General features: G+C 43.2%; 1 protein-coding gene and 2 long non-coding RNA genes across 3 annotated transcripts in view; 1 reads left to right on the top strand and 2 right to left on the bottom strand.

The window, feature by feature from the left end:
- Positions 1-3,916: 3,916 nt before the first annotated feature.
- On the bottom strand, positions 3,917-10,169 carry LOC149459081 (uncharacterized). Its single transcript, XR_016313357.1, has 2 exons — positions 6,274-10,169; positions 3,917-5,625 (listed from the first exon to the last, which is right to left on the bottom strand). It is a non-coding gene; the product is annotated as an uncharacterized LOC149459081 (long non-coding RNA).
- A 5,538-nt stretch (positions 10,170-15,707) lies between these two features.
- On the bottom strand, positions 15,708-17,853 carry LOC149459080 (uncharacterized). Its single transcript, XR_016313355.1, has 2 exons — positions 17,690-17,853; positions 15,708-16,237 (listed from the first exon to the last, which is right to left on the bottom strand). It is a non-coding gene; the product is annotated as an uncharacterized LOC149459080 (long non-coding RNA).
- A 78-nt stretch (positions 17,854-17,931) lies between these two features.
- The window catches only part of SF1 (splicing factor 1), an 82,210-nt gene continuing 77,240 nt past the window's right edge, over positions 17,932-22,901 (top strand). Inside the window, exon 1 of the mRNA XM_089681656.1 lies at positions 17,932-18,068. Within this exon, the coding sequence (XP_089537782.1) occupies positions 18,065-18,068 (4 nt within the window). The 5' untranslated portion in view covers positions 17,932-18,064. The remainder of the gene's footprint in view (positions 18,069-22,901) is intronic.

The following is a 22,901-nucleotide window of genomic DNA, read 5'->3' as shown; positions in this document are numbered from 1 at the left end:
AAGCACCTTTCTGGCTTCAGTGGCTGAGCTAATTCCTCCCCAGGACCATTTTGGCATGGATGGAGTTGGATGACTAACCCATAGCTGCCAGCATACCGCTGCACCCCCAGATGTGTGATGTGTATAACCCATGCACATTAATACTTTTGTTCTGGTGAGTGTATACCCGTCCCAAGGGTGGACCTCCTCCTCCTGCTTTTTTTTTTTTTTTTTTTATTCAACCAGCTGGTCGAAGGAAAAAAGACTGACAGATCTTCATATCCACACAGTGATATGGATGCAAGAATTTACCCTGCTGTGCTATTGTATTTTGATAGCTGGGAATCCCCCCTCCCAGAATACATAGATCAGCTCTGCAGACATTGGCTGTGAGCCATTGAATGCTAGTTTTCCAGCAGGACCTTTTGACAGAAGCTGGTCCTTAGACTGACCTCTGTTTAACAGAGAGCAGTACACACAGAGCGCAATTCAGAAATCCTGCTAAACCAGTCAATTTTTGGTCCTTTTATGCCATGCTTTATGGGTGGGGGATGCACTAACATGCATATTTTTTGCCAAGTATTCCAGATTCCATCAAGGATCTCTTCGATCATCTAACTGACTCCAATGGAAACTTCTTCTTCTTTCACTTCCTCTTCTTCTTCCCAATAGAAAAAAAAAATGTGCCAAAACCCCGAAAAACGGCCGACCAATTAACCCACTAATGGTGCAAAAATTGGCCAATTTTTTTTTCGCCCGATTTTCGACCCATCTATGGCCTGCATTAGATTTTAAGCTCCTTGACATTTGTGAATGCCCAAAATATGGAGATCAATTTCCAGGGTTCTGTCAGTGCCAGGAATATAGATCAATTCATTAAGATTTTGGCTACTGACTAGAAAGTGGAAAGGGAGTGAATCTTACCCGCGTCCTGTTCTTCTGACAAGTTTGAAATTCAATTTTCAATTTTCCTTCTGTTTATATTTCATTACAACGTTTTCTTCTCTAAGGCTGTGTGCACACTAGCTTTGTCAGCAGGCATCAGACAGGCATTTGGGAAGCGTTTTTTATGCTTCTCAAACGCCTATGAAAATTCTGCACATGGCAGCACACAGTGCTGTTCACACTGAAGCGTTAGCATTGCATCACGGCAAAACTGGTGCCTCATGTCAAGTAAGGAGGAGTTGAAGCCTCCCAATCAAATCTATGGTGCCGCTCCTCAAATGCCTGGCAGACGTTTGTGGTGTGGTTGCGAGGCATTTTCAGAGCGTCAATGCCATTTAACTTCATTACAGGCATTTGTGGTGCAGTTTTAACACTTGGTAAATGCTTATCACATGCCTCAGAACCGCACATAGGGTGTTTGGAGAGCATTTGAGGAGCGTTAAAAACGCTTCCCAAACGCCTGTCAAACACTATAGGGGCGTTTGGCAAGAGTTAGAAATAAAGTCAAGTGTGAACGAGCTCTTAAACCTGTCTCCTTATACAACTTGACCCCACCCCCCCTGTCATCACCTGTTCCATCTGCAAATCTATGTATCCCCGCCCCACTCTTTTTATTTAACTATTTATTGATCTTGTTAATGTGTCTCATTTCCTATCACCTACAGCTCAGATCTCACATTATTATATGATTCCTGATTGTATCTCACCACTAGTCTGATTGAATTCACAATTCCTGTTCAGTCCCGTTCCCTGACCTATAATAACCTTTAGGGCCAGTTCACACTACATGTGTTTCAGTTGCTTTTTTTGCATCCAAAACGCACAGAAAGGTTATATGGTTGTCAATATCATAGTTCACATCAGCGCTTGCAGTTCCAGTGCGTTGCAGGTGCTGCCAAAAAGTCAAACACCCTGGAACGCACATGTCCCTAATTACATTTTAGAAAAAGAGAGGGGAAAAAATTAACTGGAATGCATAAAAAAATGCACTGGAACACGTCAAAAACGCATCCAAACTGCGCTGGAACACACCAAAAACACATCCAAAATGCACTGGAACACACAAAAAACACATCCAAAATGCTCTGGAACACACAAAAAACACATCCAAAATGCTCTGGAGCACGCTAAACATGCATCAAAAAAGTGCATGCAAAAAACGCATCTGGAACACATCTAGACTGTTTCTATAGTGTGAATTGGCCCTTAGGACTTGTTCACACCATTTGTGGTGCAGAAACACATGCAAGAGCACGCATTGTCTAGCACAGCAAAGAAATGCAATGCCCTCTGCAGATGTGCGCAGGTACCATGGTGAAAACTTAATTGCACCTCCACATGTCTAGTAAACACATATGCATTCACAGCCACCAAAACGCATGGCACCACAATACTGTGCAGTTAGGTGCAACACATTTTTACAATAACATGCCTGCAGTATTTTTGAATGTTCCCACACGTTAGGCAGCCCATTGAAATTAATGAGATGAGGAAAAAAAAGTAAAAAATGCCCCATTCACACAGGTCCTCTTTCCTGTACAGCATAAATGAGGGGGTTGTTCCTGTGGCTGGAGCCACCTGTTACACTATGGGGACACAGCAGCTGTATGAACACAGGTTTTAATCTGAGAGATGTGAAGGCGTGGGGAAGTGGCCCTGAATGCTCACTGTCTGTGTTCAGGGCTATACACCTGCACCCATATGCTTGTCAAATTATGACCTGCAGCATTTCCATTGTGTAACATAGGTTGCTTGCAAATGGCGATAGCCACAAAAACAAACCACTGATTCCCACTCTATACTCTGTCTGGGTCCCCCTGATATCTAACAGTGGCCTTGGGTGTATGCTTGTGTCTGTGCCACCTGTATAGTTAGGAAGAACCTTGAACCTCTGCTATGTACCTCAATGGATCTAGGAATTAGACATGTTTTCAACTGAAAATACAACATTAGTAATGTTTCCCCTGCAAATGAGGATCAGCTCCTTGGTGGACAACAGTAATCTCGCCATGTCCAGATGTGGTCTGGAATTCCACAAAAGAACAATTCACAAAACTAAAAAATAGACTTGCAAATTACCACTAAACTCTCCTAACTACACTCCCATCCACTAACACTCCCCACTACCACTTCCGGGTGCGTGCAAACGTCCTTCCGCCAACGTCATGACATATTTCGGTATGACAGCTGCTCTAGCACCTCCTCCAACAGCCATCTTGGCGTTTATTAGTGCACCATAGCAATTTTACATGCTGCTCCATTGTGTATATGACATTCACAAATATATGTTTGCAGTTCTATTGTGAATTTGGCATTGGTGAATGTATGCTTGCAGCTCTACTGTGTATATGACATTAGCAAATATATATTTGCTGGTAAAGGCCCAAAGTCAATATAAATTGTGGGGCCCAATTTATTACTGTTAAGAGGATTGTAGAAAAAGAATAGCTAGCTGCACATTGAACACGACCTATTCATTGGTACAAAACATGGTCTTGGTGCAATAGGGGGCTTTTGGTTTGTTAGTTTGGACATACTTGCATATATGCACTCTAACAAGGAAGATTTGGGCATATTATATAGCTAGCAAAAAAGTTAGGGGTGCTAGTACATTTATTTATTTCAGATACTTATATAGCGCTGTCAATCTATGCAGCGCTTTACATATATATGTGGTAAATTCACATCAGTCCCTAACTCTCAAGGGGCATATTATCTAAGGTCCCTAACTTACATTCATACATATACTAGGGCCAATTTTTACAGGATCCAATTAACCTACCAGCATGTCTTTAGAGTGTGGGAGGAAACAGGAGTACCCAGAGAAGGCACAGGGAGAACATGCAAACTCTAGCCAGGAGGTGCCATGGTTGGGATTCGAACCAACGATCCTAGTACTGCCAGATGGAAGTGCTAACCATTTAGCCACTGTGCTACAGTCAACTAGAACATGAAAAAATCCCCCCCCCCCCCAAAAAAAATAGTCCAAATGTTTATTGATCAAATACACATTCCACATTTATTTGGACAGCAACAACAAGTAGGTACATTCGATATCTTGGTGAAAATATAAAAAACAAAACAAAAAAAAGCAGGATTGATGTTGCTAAAATAGAACGGTCGTGCTCATAAGAGCTTACAATCTAAAAGACTATACTTCTAATGAACTGTGCTTTCACAGGTTACAGCAGGAAACAAATGATTAATATGAATCACTTAGGCTTATCCACAAAACAAGCTGAAGATCAAAATATCAATATAAAAATGCATACGTGCCAAAATAAAAACACCTCCCCAAATCCCCCACACATATATTTCTCATCATGTTTGTCTGAAAACTGCATTTCATTCTAAATAAAGCAAACTTGGAAGAGCAGAGCAATGGACATGTGTTAGGATTACAATGCAAAGATAATAAACACAAAATCATTGTACAATAACACACAAACACACCTTAGAAGGAAGAACATGCAAAACATTTACAGCCCACATCCAAACACAGCGTGAGTGTGGCCTGGGGCAATTCACCACAATATCTCTTTCTCCCCCAAACCACCACAGACAATGACTTGCAGAAAATAATGTGGCCTGTACAAGGCGAAAAAGCAGCCACTACTACATCTCTTTATATAAGGTAGGCCACACCCACCACTGTCATTCATTTGGTCAGAGAAAGTGTTTGCACCTGATTAATTCTCTTCCCACTTGCGTTAACCCTTGGTATACAGGCCCCACAAATCAGAGTCAGAAAGAAAGCCACAGTGAAGTGTACCTGTGCAGCAAACAACAGAACATTGAACAGGGATGTGAAAGGGAACCCTACTGGCAATATTTCTTGGCCCTATGGGCACAATTCACTCCAGATTATCTCATGAGTTAAGGCAGTCACATGACCACATCTCGCATGCAATACTGAAAATGACAATTCATTTTTGCTAGTATGCAGCATTTCCCATAAATCGGAAAAACACTCAGGAAATCTAGCATAAAAAGGCCTTACACCCCAGTCACATCAAAGCCGATTTAGAAATTGTGTGACGTACAGTGAAGATGCTGATTTCCTTGCGATTTGCAAGACATCTGACACAGATATCTATGCAAATCGCCACAAAAGTAGTACATGTGCTACTTTAGAAATCAGTGTCGGAAACGCACCCATGTGACTGCTCTAATAGCAGACAATAGGGTGCGACTTGGCATACGATTTGCAAGTCGCATGCCATGCAAATCGCATGCCAAGTCGCATCCAGGGTGCACGATTTCAGGTGCGATTTGGGAATTGAAATTGTACTTGATATCAGATCTAATGAATGTGGATGTGAGTGTCTTAACGTAAGCGATTTGCTGCAGCACAATTTCAAAAGTCGTTCTTGTCTAACTTTTTCAGCATTTCGTAGCGATTTCATATATAAACTACAATAGAAACCGCAGTGCAAAACACAATTGAAAATTCAATAACTCATTGGTAAATCTACAGAAAACACGGTGAAATTGCCAACAAAAAGCACAATTTTAAATCACATCTAGTGTGAACCAAGCAGGCAATTCAACAAAGGAAATAAATATTTGAAGGCATGCGGTATCTGCATGCTCGAATAAGGGTCTGTTATGGATTTGGTGGGGGGACTCCATGCTATTATTTTATTAATTTTTTTTAAAATCCTTTTCTCTCTCGCTCACTCTTCTCATGGTTTGACAAACCTTCCCAAAAGGGTGGTGGGAATGTCCGAAAATCCAGGCTTTTTGGAAGATAATAGTCAAATTGATTAAAGAAATAACTGAAATTGACATAGGGTTAGACCCAACGACGTGCCTCCTACACAATGTAGAGACATCAGTAAATAAATATAAAGACTCAGGTATTTGGTATTTTTTGAATGCGGCGAAAGGGTTGATACCCAAGTTTTGGCGGAGGGCTGAGGTACCAAAGGAGGAAGACTGGATTAATAGAGTAAACCAGATAGGTAGAATGGAAAGATCATATCATATGCAGGAAGATAAGATGAGAGTTTATTTCAGGAGATGGGAAAAATGGGAAAGAGCAGGATTGAAAGAGAAATATAGGAAAATATGAACCAGGATGTTAGCAAAAAAAAAAAAAAAAAAAAAAAAAAAATTTAATAAGCCTCAAGAGAGTAGAATGGGATAGAGTCTGCAGAGGGGGAGGAGGGGGGAGGAGCGGTGGGAAGGGGGGATAGTGGGATGGGAAAGAAAAGAGTTTTTAGTAAGGGATAGATAGAAATGTTAGAAATGTTTATTTGTATGAAAATTTTTTTCCCTTTTTGGGTTTTTGTAATAATATGAAAAATTTAATAAATAACTAAATTAAAAAAAAAAAAAAAAAAAAACCTTCCCAAAAGGGGGTGGAGTGCAAACCAGCATTATCCAATCAATCATTAGTCCAGGCCGTTATCTCATCCCATCGTTTGACATTCACATAAGGTGCAACTTTAAAGGTGTTTGAACAGACAAGGCCTCATTCTAATTCACATTCTAGGGATCATTTAGACCAGTGGTTCTCAACCTTTCTAATGCCGCAACCCCTTAATACAGTTCCTCATGTTGTGGTGACCCCCAACCATAAAATTATTTTCATTGCTACTTCATAACTGTAATTTTGCAGTGGGAGGAGTAGTGCCACGTCATTGGTGTCAGTGAGAGGAGTAGTGCCACATCACTGATGTCAGTGGGAGGAATAGTGTCCCATCGTTGGTATCAGTGGGAGGAATAGTGTCCCATCGTTGGTATCAGTGGGAGGAATAGTGCCCCATCATTGGTGTCAGTGGGAGGACTAGCGCCCCATCACTGATGTCAGTGGGATGAATAGTGTCCCATCGTTGGTATCAGTGGGATGAATAGTGCCCCATCGTTGGTGTCAGTGGGAGGAATAGTGCCCCATCGTTGGTGTCAGTGGGAGGAATAGTGCCCCATCATTGGTGTCAGTGGGAGGAATAGTGCCCCATCATTGGTGTCAGTGGGAGGAATAGTGCCCCATCGTGGGTGTCAGTGGGAGGAATAGTGCCCCATCGTGGGTGTCATTGGGAGGAATAGTGCCTCATCGTTGGTGTCAGTGGGAGGAATAGTGCCCCATCGTTGGTGTCAGTGGGAGGAATAGTGCCCCATCGTTGGTGTCAGTGGGAGGAATAGTGCCCCATCGTTGGTGTCAGTGGGAGGAATAGTGCCCCATCGTTGGTGTCAGTGGGAGGAATAGTGCCCCATCGTTGGTGTCAGTGGGAGGAATAGTGCCCCATCGTTGGTGTCAGTGGGAGGAATAGTGCCCCATCGTTGGTGTCAGTGGGAGGAATAGTGCCCCATCGTTGGTGTCAGTGGGAGGAATAGTGCCCCATCGTTGGTGTCAGTGGGGGGAGGAATAGTGCAGCATCGTTGGTGTCAGTGGGGGGAGGAATAGTGCCCCATCGTTGGTATTAGTGACACATGATGGGGCACTATCCCTTCCACTGACACCAATGATACTTACCTTGCTGACTCCTGCTCCAGCCTGGGCTTGCTCTCTCCCTCTCCCATCTACAGCCTGCATACCTGGCTGCAGCAGCAAAATTTGCACTTACCTGTCAGCTGTCTTCCTTCTCTGGCCTCTCTCTTCTCTCTTCACTGCAGCTCCCTCGATCTTCTTCGATCTCCGCGCGCTGCCGCTCGGCTCCTCCTCTCCAAGCTCCACCTCCTCGCCGGTGATTGGCCGCCTGTGTGCCTCTCCTGAGCTACAGTTCCGGTGGCCAATCAGCGGCGAGGAGGCGGAGCTGTTGAGTGATCCCGGAGGTGTGGCCAGGTTACAGGGGCAGCATATCATCCCGCCCACAGATCGCCTGAGACAGGAGCGGTGTCTCGGTTCCTAAGACCATCGGAAATATGTGTTTTCCGATGGTCTTAGGAGACCCCTGTGAAATGGTCATTCGACCCCCAAAGGGGTTGCGACCCCCAGGTTGAGAACTGCTGATTTAGACAGAAAGATGCTGCCACCAGCACATGTATGCTAGGGTAGTCAAACAGAGATCATGCAAATTCATTGCCGTGGTTGGGATTCAAACCGACAACCCTAGCGTTGTGAGGCAGCAGTGCTAACCACTAATCCACGGAGCTGTTGAACACTAATCCCGCCTGTATTTCTGTGGTGTGAATCAACCCTAAGTCCCAGGGCAAGGTCAGTGTAACTAGCCAGATATCTCAAATGTGACACAAATGTTGTGCTATGTTGCCAATTCAGATGTATGTTGGTTCCATGTATCCCAATACAAAGGATTGCAATACTATTACAGGCGCACCTCGGTTTACCAACGCCTCGGTTAATGTAATTTTTTGTTTACGAATGAAAATCAATTAAAAATAATGTCCTGGTTTACACAATTGTTAATAATTTTGTTTCGCAATACAAAGTGTATGTTGGCGCTGATTTTCAAATGCAAATGCCAGCCTTTTTTTTCTTCACTATAGTTCACAAGGTTAGAAGTCACTTTCCATAAAGTTACAGAAAACTTTGTATCTTTTAATAAACTCAAAGTAAACATTGTTTCCTTTAGGGATATAAATACCAAGAAAACTTTCTCTTTTAGCTGGGGGAAGTGACAGGTGAATTTCTGAGCTAAGAAAAAAAAGGGAGAATTACATTTAAAAACCAGCACCATAATAAATAAAAAACGGCATGGGGTCCCCCCTCCCATCCATACCAAGCTCTTCGGGTCTGGAATGGATATTAACCAATTCAATACCGGGAAATTTTACACCTTCCTGCCCAGGCCAGTTTTCAGCGCTCTCACACTTTGAATGACAATTGCACGGTCATACAACATTGTACCCAAACTAAAATTTTATAATTTTCTTCACACAACTAGAGCTTTCTTTTGGTGGTATTTAATCACCACTGGGATTTTAACAAACATTTTAACAAAATTAACAAAATAAGACCAAACATTTTGAAAAAAAAAAAGGTTTTCTTTTGTTTCTGTTATAAAAGTTTGCAAATAAATAATTGTTCTTCATAAATTTAGGCCGAGATGTATTCTGCTACATGTCTTTGGTGAAAATAACCCAAATTAGGATGTATTTTTTAGTTTGTAGGAAAGTTATAGAGTTCACAAACTATGGTATAGATCTGAATATTGATCAATCCTGAAGTACTGACAGCCAATCTAATTTCTTGAGGTCCAAGAATGTCAGAATAGTACAGATATCCCCCAAATTACCCTTTTTTGCAAAGTAGACAGTCGGACGTACTTCATAGGATGCATGTCGAGTTTTTTGAAGTTGTATTTTTTTTGTCATAATTTTTCGGAAAATGAAAAAATTAAAAAAATTAGTTTCACTATTTTTTTTTTACATATTGTCACCAGTGCAGTACATACAGTGTCATCATATAACTGGCATGGCGGTGATCAGGGACACTGACTGGTGACAGTATGAAAAAAAAAAAATATATATATATTTTTTCTTTTTTTTATTATTTTATTTCTTTTTTTTAAGATTTTTGTTTCATATTTCACTATGACCAAAGTAGTACAATGTTACCATAGTAACATTGTACTACTTTGGGCAAGTGATCAGTATTTTTTTTTTTTTTTACACAATTTGCTTATAGCAAAGAATTACTTTGCTATAAGCAAGCATTTACCTGAAGGACATCGATTCATTCAGGGGTTTTTTTTGTGCTTAGCTGTGATTTGGCCACAGCTAATCACATGACATGTGCATGTGATTAGCTGTGACCATTCACAGCTAGACACTAGTATACAATGGATGGCATGAATGAAGCCATCCATTGTATACAACTGTCATGTGACCTGCTGTGATTGGTCACAACAGGTCACATGGTACCGGCAACGGGGCTGATATTCAGATCTGTCATAAGCCGTGTCCGAGGTACACGGCCGATGACAGATCGAAGACGAGCGTCCACCCAGAACGCTGATGACATTTGCCGCCCGCCATTTGGCCATAGGGCGGGCGGCAAATGGTTAAGGGGTAACTCCATGCCGAAATTAAAAAAAAAAAAAACTGCATGTGATCCCCCCCAAAAAGCCTGGCAGGTCAGGAAAGGGGGGGAGGGGGGGACGAGCGAACGCCCACCCCCCTCCTGAACCATACCAGGCCACATGCCCTCAACATGGGGGGGGTACTTTGGGGCAGGGGGGCTCCCCCCCAAAAGCACCTTGTCCCCATGTTGATGGGGACAAGGGCCTCTTCCGTCAGTGGGATAATTGGTCAGCCGTTTTTCGGGATTTTGGCACATTTTGTTTATCGGTAAATTTGGAAAAAAAATCGGCCGATTTTGCCGATCGGCCAATTTTCGTGGCAATGATCGGCAAAATTGGCCGATTTTTTTCCAAATTTACTGATAAAAAAAAGGGGCAAAATCCCCATAAAAACGGGCAACCAATTAACCCACTAATGGCCCGAAAATCTGCCTTTTTTTTCGGCCAAAAAATCGGCCGATTTTAGACCCATCTAAAGCAGGCCATAGATGGTTCTAAAATCGGCCGATTTTTCAGCCGGAAAAAAAAAAAAATCGGCCAATTTTCGGGCCACTGACAGCTGAATTTTAAATCATTTCCATCAATTAAATAATTAAAAAACTGAGTGGGGTCCCCCCTCCCATCCATACCAAGCCCTTCGGGTCTGTATGGGTATTAAGGGGTAACGCCATGCTGAAATTAAAGAAAAAACTGTGTGGGGTTTCCCCTAAAATCCATAACAGACCCTTGTCCGAGCATGCAGCCCGGCAGGTCAGGAAAGGGGGGGTGGACGAGCGAGCGCCCCCCCCCCCTCCTGAACCATATCAGGCCACATTCTCTCAACATGGGGGGGTGCTTTGGGACAGGGGGGCTCCCCCCCAAAGCACCTTGTTCCCATGCTGATGGGGACAAGGGCCTCTTCCCCACAACCCTGGCCGGTGGTTATGGGGGTCTGAGGGCGGGGGGCTTATCAGAATCTGGAAGCACCCTTTAACAAGGGGGCCCCCAGATCCCGCCCCCCCTACATGAATGAGTCTGCGGTACATGGTACCGCTACTAATTCACAAAAAAGCAAAAGTGTAGTGTAAAAAAACAAAGTACAGGGTCTTTGACAAGTCCTTTAATAAAACAATACCCCCCGAAGTAGATCCAACGTCAATCATGGCGACCCGAAAAAAGAAAAAAAAAAATCTCCGCTCTAGACAGTGCCTAGCTGCCTTATGCAGAAGACAGGGTGACAGTTCTTAAATAGGTAAGGGGCGGGGCCAACCGGGGATATCATCTGAGTGACCCCGCCCAATGTGACATCATTGATGTCACATGGGGTGGGGTCACATGCTTGATGTCCCAGGCTGGCCCCGCCCCTTACCTATTTAAGAACTGTCACCTTGTCTTCTGCATAAGGCAGCTAGCCTTTGTCTAGAGCGGAGCTTTGTTTTTTTCTTCTTTGGTATGGATGGTATGGATGGGAGAGAGCTGCGCTATTATATTTGACATTCAAAAGTATAGAGATTGCAACATTGTATCTATTTGTATCCGAATAAAAACATCTATATCAGAAATGGATACAAATAGATACAATGTTGCAATCTCTATACTTTTTAATGTCAAATATAATAGCGCAGCTCTCTGAAGGGGCAGAAGTAATGTTTCAGCTGTCAGCGGGGTTCCCCACTGACAGCTGAATTTTAAATAATTTCCGTCAATTAAATAAATAATTAAAAAAAACTGCGTGGGGTCCCCCCTCCCATCCATATCAAGCCCTTCGGGTCTGGTATGGATATTAAGGGGTAACTCCATGCCAAAATTTAAAAAACAATGGCGTGGAGTCCCCCCTAAAATCCATACCAGACCGTTATCTGAGCAGGACAGCCCGGCAGGACAGGAAAGGGGGGGGGGGGGGGGGGCGAGCGAGCGACCCCCTCCTGAACCATACCAGGTCACATGGGGGGTGCTTTGGGACAGAGGGGGCTCTTCCCCCCAAAGCACCTTGTCCCCATGTTGATGGGGACAAGGGCCTCTTCCCCACAACCCTGGCCGGTGGTTGTGGGGGTCTGCGGGTGGGGGGCTTATCAGAATCTGGAAGCCCCCTTTAACAAGAGGGCTCCCAGATCCCGCCCCCCCCTGCGTGAATGAGTCTGCGGTACATGGTCCCACTACTAATTCACAAAAAAAGCAAAAGTGTAGTATAAAAAAAACACAGTACAGGGTCTTTCACAAGTCTTTTAATAAAACAATGTCCCCCGAAGTAGATCCAACGTCAATCACGATGTCACGGCGGCGACCCGAAAAAAAGAAAAAAAAGAAAAGCTCCGCTCTTGACAGAGGCTAGCTGCCTTACGCAGTAATTCTCTCTGACAGTTCTTAAATAGGTAAGGGGCGGGGCCAGCCGGGGACATCAAGCATGTGATCCCATCCCATGTGACATCAATGATGTCACATGGGGTGGGGTCACTCGGATGATGTTAAAGGGGGCTTCCAGATTCTGATAAGCCCCCCGCCCGCAGACCCCCACAACCACCAGCCAGGGTTGTGGGGAAGAGGCTCTTGTCCCCATCAACATGGGGACAAGGTGCTTTAGGGGGGGAGCCCCCCTGCCCCAAAGCCCCCCCATGTTGAGGCATGTGGCCTGGCATGGTTCAGGAGGGGGGGGGCGCTCGCTCGTCCCCACCCCTTTCCTGACCTGCCGGGCTGCATGCTCGGATAAGGATCTGGTATGGATTTTGGGGGGGACTCCACGCTGTTTTTTTTTTTTTAATTTCGGCGTGGAGTTACCCCTTAATATCCATACCAGACCTGAAGGGCTTGTTATGGATGAGAAGGGGGCCCCCACGCTGTTTTTTTTTTTTCTTCGAATTGCAGACCTTTATTTTTACATTCAGCTGTCAAAATAAATATTATCTAGACCTTCGAAATAGGTAAAATCATTACAGAAAGAATTATAAAGGATAAGAAACAAAAATAGAATCAATAGAACTAAGGAAATCAAATTAGAATACATAAAGATATGCCTAGTGCGGTTTGTTAAACACAGTGGATGCGACTGAGTGCCGCCTGTCAGAGGAATCCACACAGAGATTTACTATTGAACAGCGGCTAAAAAGCAAGCGCCCACAGAGGACGTCTAAAGTGTGTTCTGCACATGCGCATTTATATCGGACAAATACGCTGCACAAGCGTCTAGTTCTTCACTGTGTCGACTTGCTTAAAAAAAAACTTGACCCATTTTAAATTTTTTTGGAAATGGCAGATATTGTTTAAAGTGAAGTCCTGATATTTGGCAAAGCAAATTTCGATGTGAACATGTCTCTGCAGTGATTTTTCATGGTGTCAGATGTGCCTCTTAGCAAGTCTGCTTTTTGAGTCTGATTCCTGATCTGTGTCTCGTTAGTAAACTCTATTTGGCGTCTACTTCTTGACGCTTCTCTTTAGTAAATCTCTTCGTGGGGTAAAAGTAGACGGTCGCTAGTAAAAATTAGACGTTCGCCCACCGAAGTGCGCCTAGGCACAATAGTAAATCAGGGCCAAAGTGTCAGAAAAGGCTTAATCTTCAGGTGGTTAGTAGAGTAAATGATGTTTGGTATAAACTTCTAATGCTGGGCAGAAAATACCCCCACCCCCCAAAACGACCCCTTTTTGGAAAGTAGACACCCCAAACTATTTGCTGAGAGGAATGTTGAATCAATAGAAGAATTTATTTTTTTACCACAAGCTTTTGGAAAATGACAAACAGAAAGTTTTTTTTTTTTTTTACACAAAATTGTCACTTAAATGATTTATTGCTCACACATGCCATGGGTATATGTGGAATTACTCCCCAAGATACATTCTGCTACTTCTCCCGAGTATGGGGGTACCACATGTGAGAGACGTTTTGGTAGTCTAGCCAAGTACAGGACCCCAAAATCCAATAAGCACCTTCAGGCTTTTAAAGGGATTTATTTCTTCATTACACTTTCTGACTACCTATCACAGTTTTGGAGGCCCTTTAATGCCAGGATAGCACCTAACCCCCCCAAATGACCCCTTTTTGGAAAGTAGACACCCCAAGGAATTTCATAAGAAGCATGGTGAGTATTTTGCAGATCTCGTTTGTTGCCACAAGTTTTTGGAAAATGAAGAAAAAAAACCAAAAACTTATTTTTTCTTTTCTTTTTTTATATTTCAAAATTTTTTGAGAAAAAATGAGATCTGCAAAATACTCATCATGCCTCTTTTTAAATTCCTTGGGGTGTCTACTTTCCAAAAAGGGGTCATTTGGGGGGGGGGGGGGGTGCTATCCTGGCATTTCAGGGCCTTCGAAACTGTGATAGGTAGTGTAGAAGTGAAATGAGGAAGTTACGCACCTTCAGGCTTTCAAAGTGGTCTTTGGATTTCAGGCTCCTGTATGTAGCTAGGCTCCCAAAAAGTATCACACATGTGGTATCCCCATACTTGGTAGAAGTAGCAGAATGTATTTTAGGGTGTATTTCCACATATACCCATGGCTTGTGCAAGAAATTTATCATTTAAATGACAACTCTGTCTAAAAAACAAAAACGTTTTTGTCATTTTCCAGAAACTTGTGGAAAAAAAATAAATCTTCCATGGACTCAATATGCCACTCAGCAGATAGCTTAGGGTGTCTACTTTCCGAAAAGGAGTGTTTGTACTATCCTGGTATTTTAGCACCTCAAGAAATGTGATGAGCAGTCAGAAAGTAAAAACTGTGTAAATTCCATTATCTATATACCATAGTTTGTAGCCGCTATAACTTTCACACAAAGCAATCAATATACACTTATTGGGATCTTTTGACCAAAAACTTGTAGCAGAATACATTTTGGCTTAAATTTATGACAAAATTTGGGGTTTTTTGGATATTTTTTATGACAGAACAGAGAAAATATTGTTTTTAAAAAAAAAAAAATGTTAGCAAAAATTTTTGTTTATAGCGCCAAAAATAAAAAGCGCACAGGTGATCAAATACCAACAAAAGCTCTATTTGTGTGAAAAAAGGACATATGTCAAAAACCTTTTCTCCAAAACCTTATATCAGATACCCTAAATCTTACTGCAATAAATGTCCAAAATTAGAGTCCAAAATGTCCAGAAAAATAAATCTTCCAAATGTTGTGTGAAAATATCCAATTCAATTCACCACTTCAGATCCAGGATACCTCAAAAATATGAAACTAAATATAGTGCATTATCCTTACAATTATTCAGTGGTGTGTGATTCCATGCAAAACACTCGTGAAAAAAAAAAAACACTATAAGATGAACAAACACAGCACTCTGTGAATCTCAAATTAAACGTGAATATCAGCACTGCAAAAGATATGAATATATAACAATAAATGCAAGTGAACAATCCGTGACTCCCCCACTTGTGAGATGAACTTCACAGCAAGCTGTACAAACTGTGATAAGTGTAAAATCAATGGTGCCACACCATAGTGGGATTCAATGCAATTACCCTCTCTCAGCTTAAACCAGCATACACAAGCACTCCAGGGTATTTAATAAACAAATAAATGTGCTTGTGAGCCACCAAAATATACAAAAAAATATATGTATATATATATATATATATATATATATATATATATATATATATATACTGGATCGCCGGTTATGCTGCCCACTCTCCCTAGATGTGCGTATATTAACCAAAAATCAAATTATAACCGCGCTCCAAATTTATAAAAGTGCTATGTGCTTATAATAAAAAATGTAAAATAATCACCATTACTAAATTAATTGATGTGTCACTTGTGCAAAATAAAATCTCTAATTAATCAATATACCTAGTGTTGATGAATATAAAATATATAAAAATTCAAATAAATATATATTATTAGGGAATAATCAATGTTAATTCATAATCAAAGTTCCAATTTCAAAAAGTGCTGAAATGTTCCAACCAAATTAGATAACACTCTCCTTCCACTGAATGGAATACTTCAATCTTGCAGCTTTGCAATCAGCCTGTATGCTTGTGAGGGATAAACCCTCCTTTGATCCACTCCTTGCTCCAATCACTGGATGCTCCTCGTCAGTATCATGTAAAGAAGAAAGAAGAAATAGTGCCTTATCCCAGAGATATATTAAGCCATTTCTTTGCTTCCATAATGCACTCACATTTGGTAAAACAACATAACGCTTTGCAATGTAACAGAGCCGCTGTCTGCGGTAAAGATCAGACTAGAGGGTGTGTACTCCACGCTTGTCAGTACTCGCCATGTCAGATGTGCGGTGACGTCACTGCCCCTCCCCAACGCGTTGCGCCACAAAGACTGCGTAGCTTCGTCCGGGGGATGTCACGTCCTTGATGCGTTTCGTCACTTCCGACTTCTCGAGAGCTCCACCTGTTTTCAGCATGGAACATGTAACATTTAGAATAAATGATATAGCGCCATCAATTTACGCAGCTCTTTACATATATATTGTACAATCACATCAGTCCCTAACCCTCAAGGGGCGTACAATCTAAGGTCCCTAACTCACATTCATACATACAGACACTAGGGACAATTTAGACAGGAGCCAATTAACCTACCAGCATGTCTTTGGAGTGTGGGAGGAAACTGGAGCACCCAGAGGAAACCCACGCAGGCACAGGGAGAACATGCAAACTCCATGCAGGAGGCGCCATGGTCGGGAATTGAACCCATTACCCTTTTACTGCAAGGCAGACATGCTAACCACTAAGCCACTGTGCCGCCCATGTTCCCATAGCCGCAGCCATGCCTGCCGCCCCCCTTCCCTCTGACAGATAGTACGAGGAGAGGTCAGATTTGAAAACAGCACAACCTTGTGGGGCTCCGCCCACACAGCTGCATCACTTTTTCACAGAGTTATGTGAATGAGTGCCTACATGTCCTGACAGCCTTAGCAGCTGTGGGCTTGTAGTTTTCAATGAACTACCACGGCGCTGTGGACCACTGTGGTAGTTCATTCAAGTTTCAACCTCATGCACACTAGATGTTTTTACAGCTGCTATTTTTGGCTTTTGAGTTTTTTTTCTACAGCCAGTAAACTCCCCAGAATGTTATCCTATGTGTCCATGCACACAGACTGTAATCAACATTTTTTGGCTGGAAAAAGACCCCAGGACTAGTGGGTTACTAGAGGAGTTTTTTAGCGGTAAATCACGGCAAACCAGTGTTTTTGGACGTTTATTTTTTTTAAAAAAAAAACCTTAAGAATCGCAAAAAAAGTGGCAAAACGCTACTACAAAAATGCTTAAAAAAAAAAAAATCACATTTTTAACATGACTTTACACAGCTAACGTTACCAGTGTTATTACAACGCCCACTGTGCTTGCTTGGAGCCTTCCTGTCAGTATACCTGCTTGCTGGTACATCCTGTATGGCAAGCAGATATTTTGACAGGTCTGCAAGAGACCTGCATGGTATCAGCTATCTACTGATCCAGTGATCACTAGATCGCTGATGGCACGCAGGTCTTCTGCAGACCTGTACAACGCTTTCCAGGCTCTTACCTGCAAAAAAAGTGCATTATGTTTGTCCTAAAGGTGAACTTATCCTTTAAGCCTTTAGAACCACTTTAAGACCCACTGCAGCACCAAACCTGACAACCACTGGATGCGATGTTACTTTCTAATCTTTATTTTAAAAACCGGCAAAACACACACACAATAACATTGAGGCTTTTCAGCAATATGCTTGAGCTGTGTGGTCTTGCCACATCGGGACAGGCGCCCCCTGTGTGATGTGACAGCACAGCTCGTTTTTTTCACACACTACTAGATACATGTAGCCGCCATTTTAAAAGACGTATTATGAAGGGTAACCTACAAGATGGCGACCGTAAACCACTCAGGCTCATGTGCTTGCGTTGACCGGAACCAATCGAAATCACTATACTGTAAATAAGTGCCTTCCTACAACATATTAGCCAGCTAAAGATGAACAGGAATTTTTCATTGGCACATCCGATTTTAAAGCCCACCTCCGCTCGTTTTCACTCCCTAAGATCACATGGCAATATGTCGGCCAATCGGCTGCATCTATTTTGGTCCAATGGGTGCTGGGGTTTTATTTAATTAATGGGCGGTGCAACGAAGTTTATATAAGGTAGCCGTGGTGCGTGTTCTCCCAGGTATCGCGTAGCTCCCGGTCGTGAGTTTGTTGTCGTGGTAGAGTGACTCGAGAGAGGGACCAAGACGCGGAATGGGTAATAAGCCAAATGATGACACTTTACTAATGGTTAGAGTGGTTTTGGACCGGCTCCAGTACTAGTAATACTCTGGTTTAGGTGCAAATGTGTTTCTGTAAGGATTTCAAAGCCTTTTGTCCGTATGTGTGTTACGTATCGAACCCTTTCAGTTGCTGCATGTTATATTGCACTATTAAATGTAGTTGTTTAAAGTACGAAAAAGCTTGTTTGCAGGTGGAGTGCTTTACGCTGGAGATCTGACCACAACGAGGCCTGCTTCTTTCTAGGTGCATGGTCCTTCGAATGGGCGCACGTTGTACTGATCAATACGTGCACTTGTCTGCAAAGCAGTTACATAATGACTCTCCATGCTCTTCCAATGCCGCTCAACGTATCTTTGACGTTTGAAACCATTCTGCAGTCCTTAGATCGTGTTTGTTTACTATCACACTATCTGCGCTTTGCCCATTTTTTTTCTGCCGATGTGCTTAGGCCTAGCGCGTTGGTAATCAAATGGGTGGTGGATGCCGAGGAGGGAGGGCTCGGGAGTGTGAAAATGTTTCCTTCATTTGGAAGTAGTGAAGCTTCGGCAGATATAGCAGGAAGCAGATTTTGTGCTATTCCCGGTCTATGTCCCTATTACTGATTTTAGTGCACCGTCAGTAAAAGACTAATTGTTTTCTTTTCTAGTTACTGTAGTTCAGGGGTCATCAACCTGGAATTTGCCATCTACAAGTAGATTGCTGCCAGGTGACTGGTAGACCTTGCTCTGGCCATGCTGACCCGCCATCCCAGAGCGGCAGTGTGCAATATAGAGGGATTACTTGTAAAGTTGGAGCTGTAGTAGGGAGCAAGAGCTGCATAAGCCGATGCCTCCTCTGTAGTGCTGGCTCCTGTCCCATGCAGAGTGATACCAAGTGCACTCCACCTCTTATCATGGTTAGCGGTCTCCAGAGTGGCACCAGAAGCAGAAAAGAGATCTTCAGGTCAGTGTGAAAGCGGAGCTCCACCAAAAAGGGGAATTTCTGCTTTAAGGACTGCTCACCATTAAGGATTGGCACCTTTGGGGAGCGGGTACCCGAATTTGACAGGTACCGGCTCCCAATTGCAGTCGGACCACCTAGGCAATCGGAAACGGAAGGTGTCCTCCCTCCTTCCCTCCACGTAGTCTTCTGGGACACATGACAGGTTCCAGAAGACTACAGGACCATTCATGCAGCGCTACTCGTCCATATGCAGTGGGCACCCGGCTGTGACGCTGCAAGCAGTCACAGCCGGGTGCCCACACTGAAGATGCCGGCCTCCAGGATGGCAGGTGAAACAGGCTGCGGGGGACACACCACGGGTTGAGGGATAAAAGTCAGCAGCCACAGTTTTAGTAGATGCTGACTTTTTTATTTTTTGACAGGATGAGTGGAACTCCACTTGAAGCAATACACTGGGAATAGTAGTATAGGGCTGCTTTCACACTGATGCACTGCAGCCTACCCACACCTGCTGCTTTCCTGTGGGTTTGCTGCAATTAGCCAATAGACTTCTATTGTATCCTGTGGGTTTGATGCACTTTCTGAAAATGTACCAAAACTCCTCAATGCAGGAGTTTTTGTGCGCTTTCAGAAAGTGCATCACCCCTGCAGGATATAAAAGAAGTCTATGGCAAAGCACAGCTGACCATGGAAAATTGCAGGTGCACTGTGCTGCTCCCATGGTGCTGGTAAACTTCAGCACATCAGTGTAAAAGCAGCCTTATAGGGGCTCAGAACAGTAAGCGCTCATTTACATTCTGGGGGGTGCGTTAAACCCCATTGTTGAGATGTTTTACCATCCCTTTTAGCTGCAGTCGCCATGGATGTACACACAGGTCGCATCCTCAACAGGAGTTATACGCCTTGTCATGGTTGGTGGGTGTACCACTTGTCAAGCATGCATGACCCATTCAAGTCAGTGATGCTGCTCTGCATGTACCCTGCAGCCTTGTGCATTACAGAAAGCAAGGGATTAAAGCAAGCAGTATTGTGCTGCTTTGGATGGCACAGTGGCTTAGTGGTTAGCACTTCTGCCTTACAGTAATTGGGTCATGGGTTCAATTCCCAACCATGGCACCTCTTGCATGGAGTTTGCATGTTCTCCCTGTGTTCGCGTGGGTTTCCTCCGGGTACTCCGGTTTCCTTCCACACTCCAAAGACATGCTGGTAGGTTAATTGGCTCCTGTCTTCATTGTCCTAGTTTCTTCCCTGGCCATGTGGGATCTTCTGCATGGTAGGGGAAAGACCTGGCAACCTATCCTGTAAAATAATTACTAAGAGAATTCATGGAAAAAGTTGCTTACGAGTGACTGTCCATGCAATCGCCAAGGGTCGGATACGACTGAATGGATAGATAGTGTTGCTTTTTCACCACCTGCTGTAACCTCTTGAACCCAGTAGAAGCATGTAGTTGGTAAAACTACAACTCAGCCACAGGGTTTTACCACCCCCCAACTTAATGTGTGAACAAGCCGCTGCTGAATGTACCTAAGGGCTCTTTCTCAATTGCAGCAGGCACGGTTGCACCTCTGAAAAGCGATTAAAGTGTGTTTGACAGGTGGTGAGAAGGCGATGTGTTGCCTCCTCACCACGTAGCCTCCCTGATGGTATTCCCGAGTGTAGCTCGGGGTAAAGTTTCAGTACCAAAAGCGGTAACCCTGAGCTACACTCGGCTTACCATGCGGCGCTGCTCCAGCATCTGTTCTTCACTTACCTTGTCCTGCGCTCCCGCGATGTCCCTCCTGCAGTGTCTTCGGCAATGTAATCCGGCGGATGCCAGCATCTGTCATCTGGGTTCCGTCCCCTGCGAGCGTCGGGACGGAACGGCGGGAAATTTGAAAATGACAAAAAGTGACTTTCACCAAATACACTAAAATCACATAGTAAAACATTACTGTATCAAACCATTTCACATACATTTTGTCCCTAGTGCCTTGTTCTGTGCCCTGCCTGCATTTTTACTGTTCTTTCTGCCTGGAAACTGAGAAATGTCCATGGTGTCCAAAAAGTGTCCCTTTAGGTCAAAATCTGTTTTAGAACAGCGATAGTAAATAAGAACTACTTGCAGAATTGAGTGATAATGGTTTGTGGGGAAATTCGTCGTCAGACACTGAAAACGATTTTGCGACTTTGCTCAGCGAACTTGGCGCTATATTTCAAATTTCAGTGTTTTTGGTTTGATTATATTGAATTAAATGTATTATATTATATTTTATGATTATTTATTAAATTTTTTTTTATGATTTTGTGTTTCAAATTTTATCATACCCGGGATGTTTACTAGACTCTTGTTCGGACAGATTTCAGTGAGTTATTCCTAAAAATGACAGGCCTATAATGAAAAAAAAATTCATATTTCCATGCAAAAAAAGTACCGCTTTGAGCACAGAAATATGGACATAGTCAAACCGCTAGGGAGGTTAAAGCAGAGTTCAACTAGACCTATCAAAAAATAAGTCAGCTACAAAAACTGTAGCTGCTGACTTTAAAAAAAAAAAAAAAAAAAAAAAATATCCACTTGTCTCGGTCCCGTGATGTGTCCCCCCCTCAGCTCGTTTCACTGGCCGTCCTGTATTCCAGGAGGCCGGCATCTTCACTGTGGGCATCCGGCTGTGATAGCTTGTGGCTTCACAGCCGAGTACCCACTGCGCATGCACAAGTAGCTCTGCGCTTCGTGAATGATCCTGTAGTCTTCTGGGACCTGTCGCATGTCCCAAAAGACTGGAGGGAGGACACCTTCCGTTTCTGATTGCCTAGGCGATCGGACCGGAAGTGGGAGCAGGTACCTGTCAAATTCGGGTACCTGCTCCCCAAAGGTGCCAATCCTTAATGGGGAGCAGTCCTTAAAGCGGAACTTCCCCTTTTGGGTGGAGCTCTGCTTTAAACCCTATGATTGCCGTGCATGCGATTGTGACACGTTAGTATGGTAGTTAGAAGTGTAATTTAGGTGCCAGGAGGTGACACTGTGCCTGGTGATCTTTGACTATGTTGCTCAGGTAGGTCTCCACCTCTTTATGGTTGATATCAATAGGTATACGAGCGCTAGGTAGAGCAGGAAAGGAAGCAGCTGACATAAGCAAAACCTCTCAACCTTCATAAAATAAACATATGCAGCGCTGAGAACATAATAAACATGAAATATAATCAGATTAATCGTGCGCTGTGGAGCACTATAGATATATTGAAGTGCACAAAAGTCCTAATCTCTATATTGAGGTGAAATTCGTGACTCCGGTGATGTAAAAATGTGTAGATTGCACTACCCAGATAAAACATACTACACTATCAGCATTTTTTTTTGTTTGGGCTCGGTTTATTGCGCGCCCCCCCCCCCCCCCCCCGCGTAAGGTGGATTCTTGTCCTGCTCCGCATACATTGAGAGGTGATCCCCTGGTGTTTGTACATACCTGTTACCTGGAGAGTGATCCCCCTGCTGGATGGATGAGTGTTCCTGATCTTTGGAGAATGATGTCCATTTGATCACCTGTCTTTTTGCTCGGATGGCCAGATGATCCTTTGATTTTCGTCTTTTCTTATCCAGAGGCCCAGGAGTGGTTTAATTACTTAAATGCGCATAACTTTGCGCTATCTGGTTAGTGCAATCTACACTCATTTTTACATCACTGGAGTCACGAATTTCACCTCAATATAGAGATTGGGACTTATTTGCTAATTTAAATATTAAGGTCACTACTTGCACAATTTGTCTGTAGACGTTCATCACACTTCAATATATCTATAGCGCTCCACAGCGCACGATTAATCTGAGTATATTTTGTTTATTACCTCTTTATGGTTGCCTATCCCTGCTGTAGATTAAGCCTTA

Source organism: Staurois parvus, unplaced genomic scaffold (genome assembly GCF_062004578.1).
Source record: "Staurois parvus isolate SC_StPar_1 unplaced genomic scaffold, SC_StPar_1.0 ptg000275l, whole genome shotgun sequence".
Classification (NCBI taxonomy): Eukaryota; Metazoa; Chordata; class Amphibia; order Anura; family Ranidae; genus Staurois; species Staurois parvus.
The sequence above is the reverse complement of the archived record's forward strand: the minus strand, read 5'-3'. Positions and strand labels throughout refer to the sequence as shown.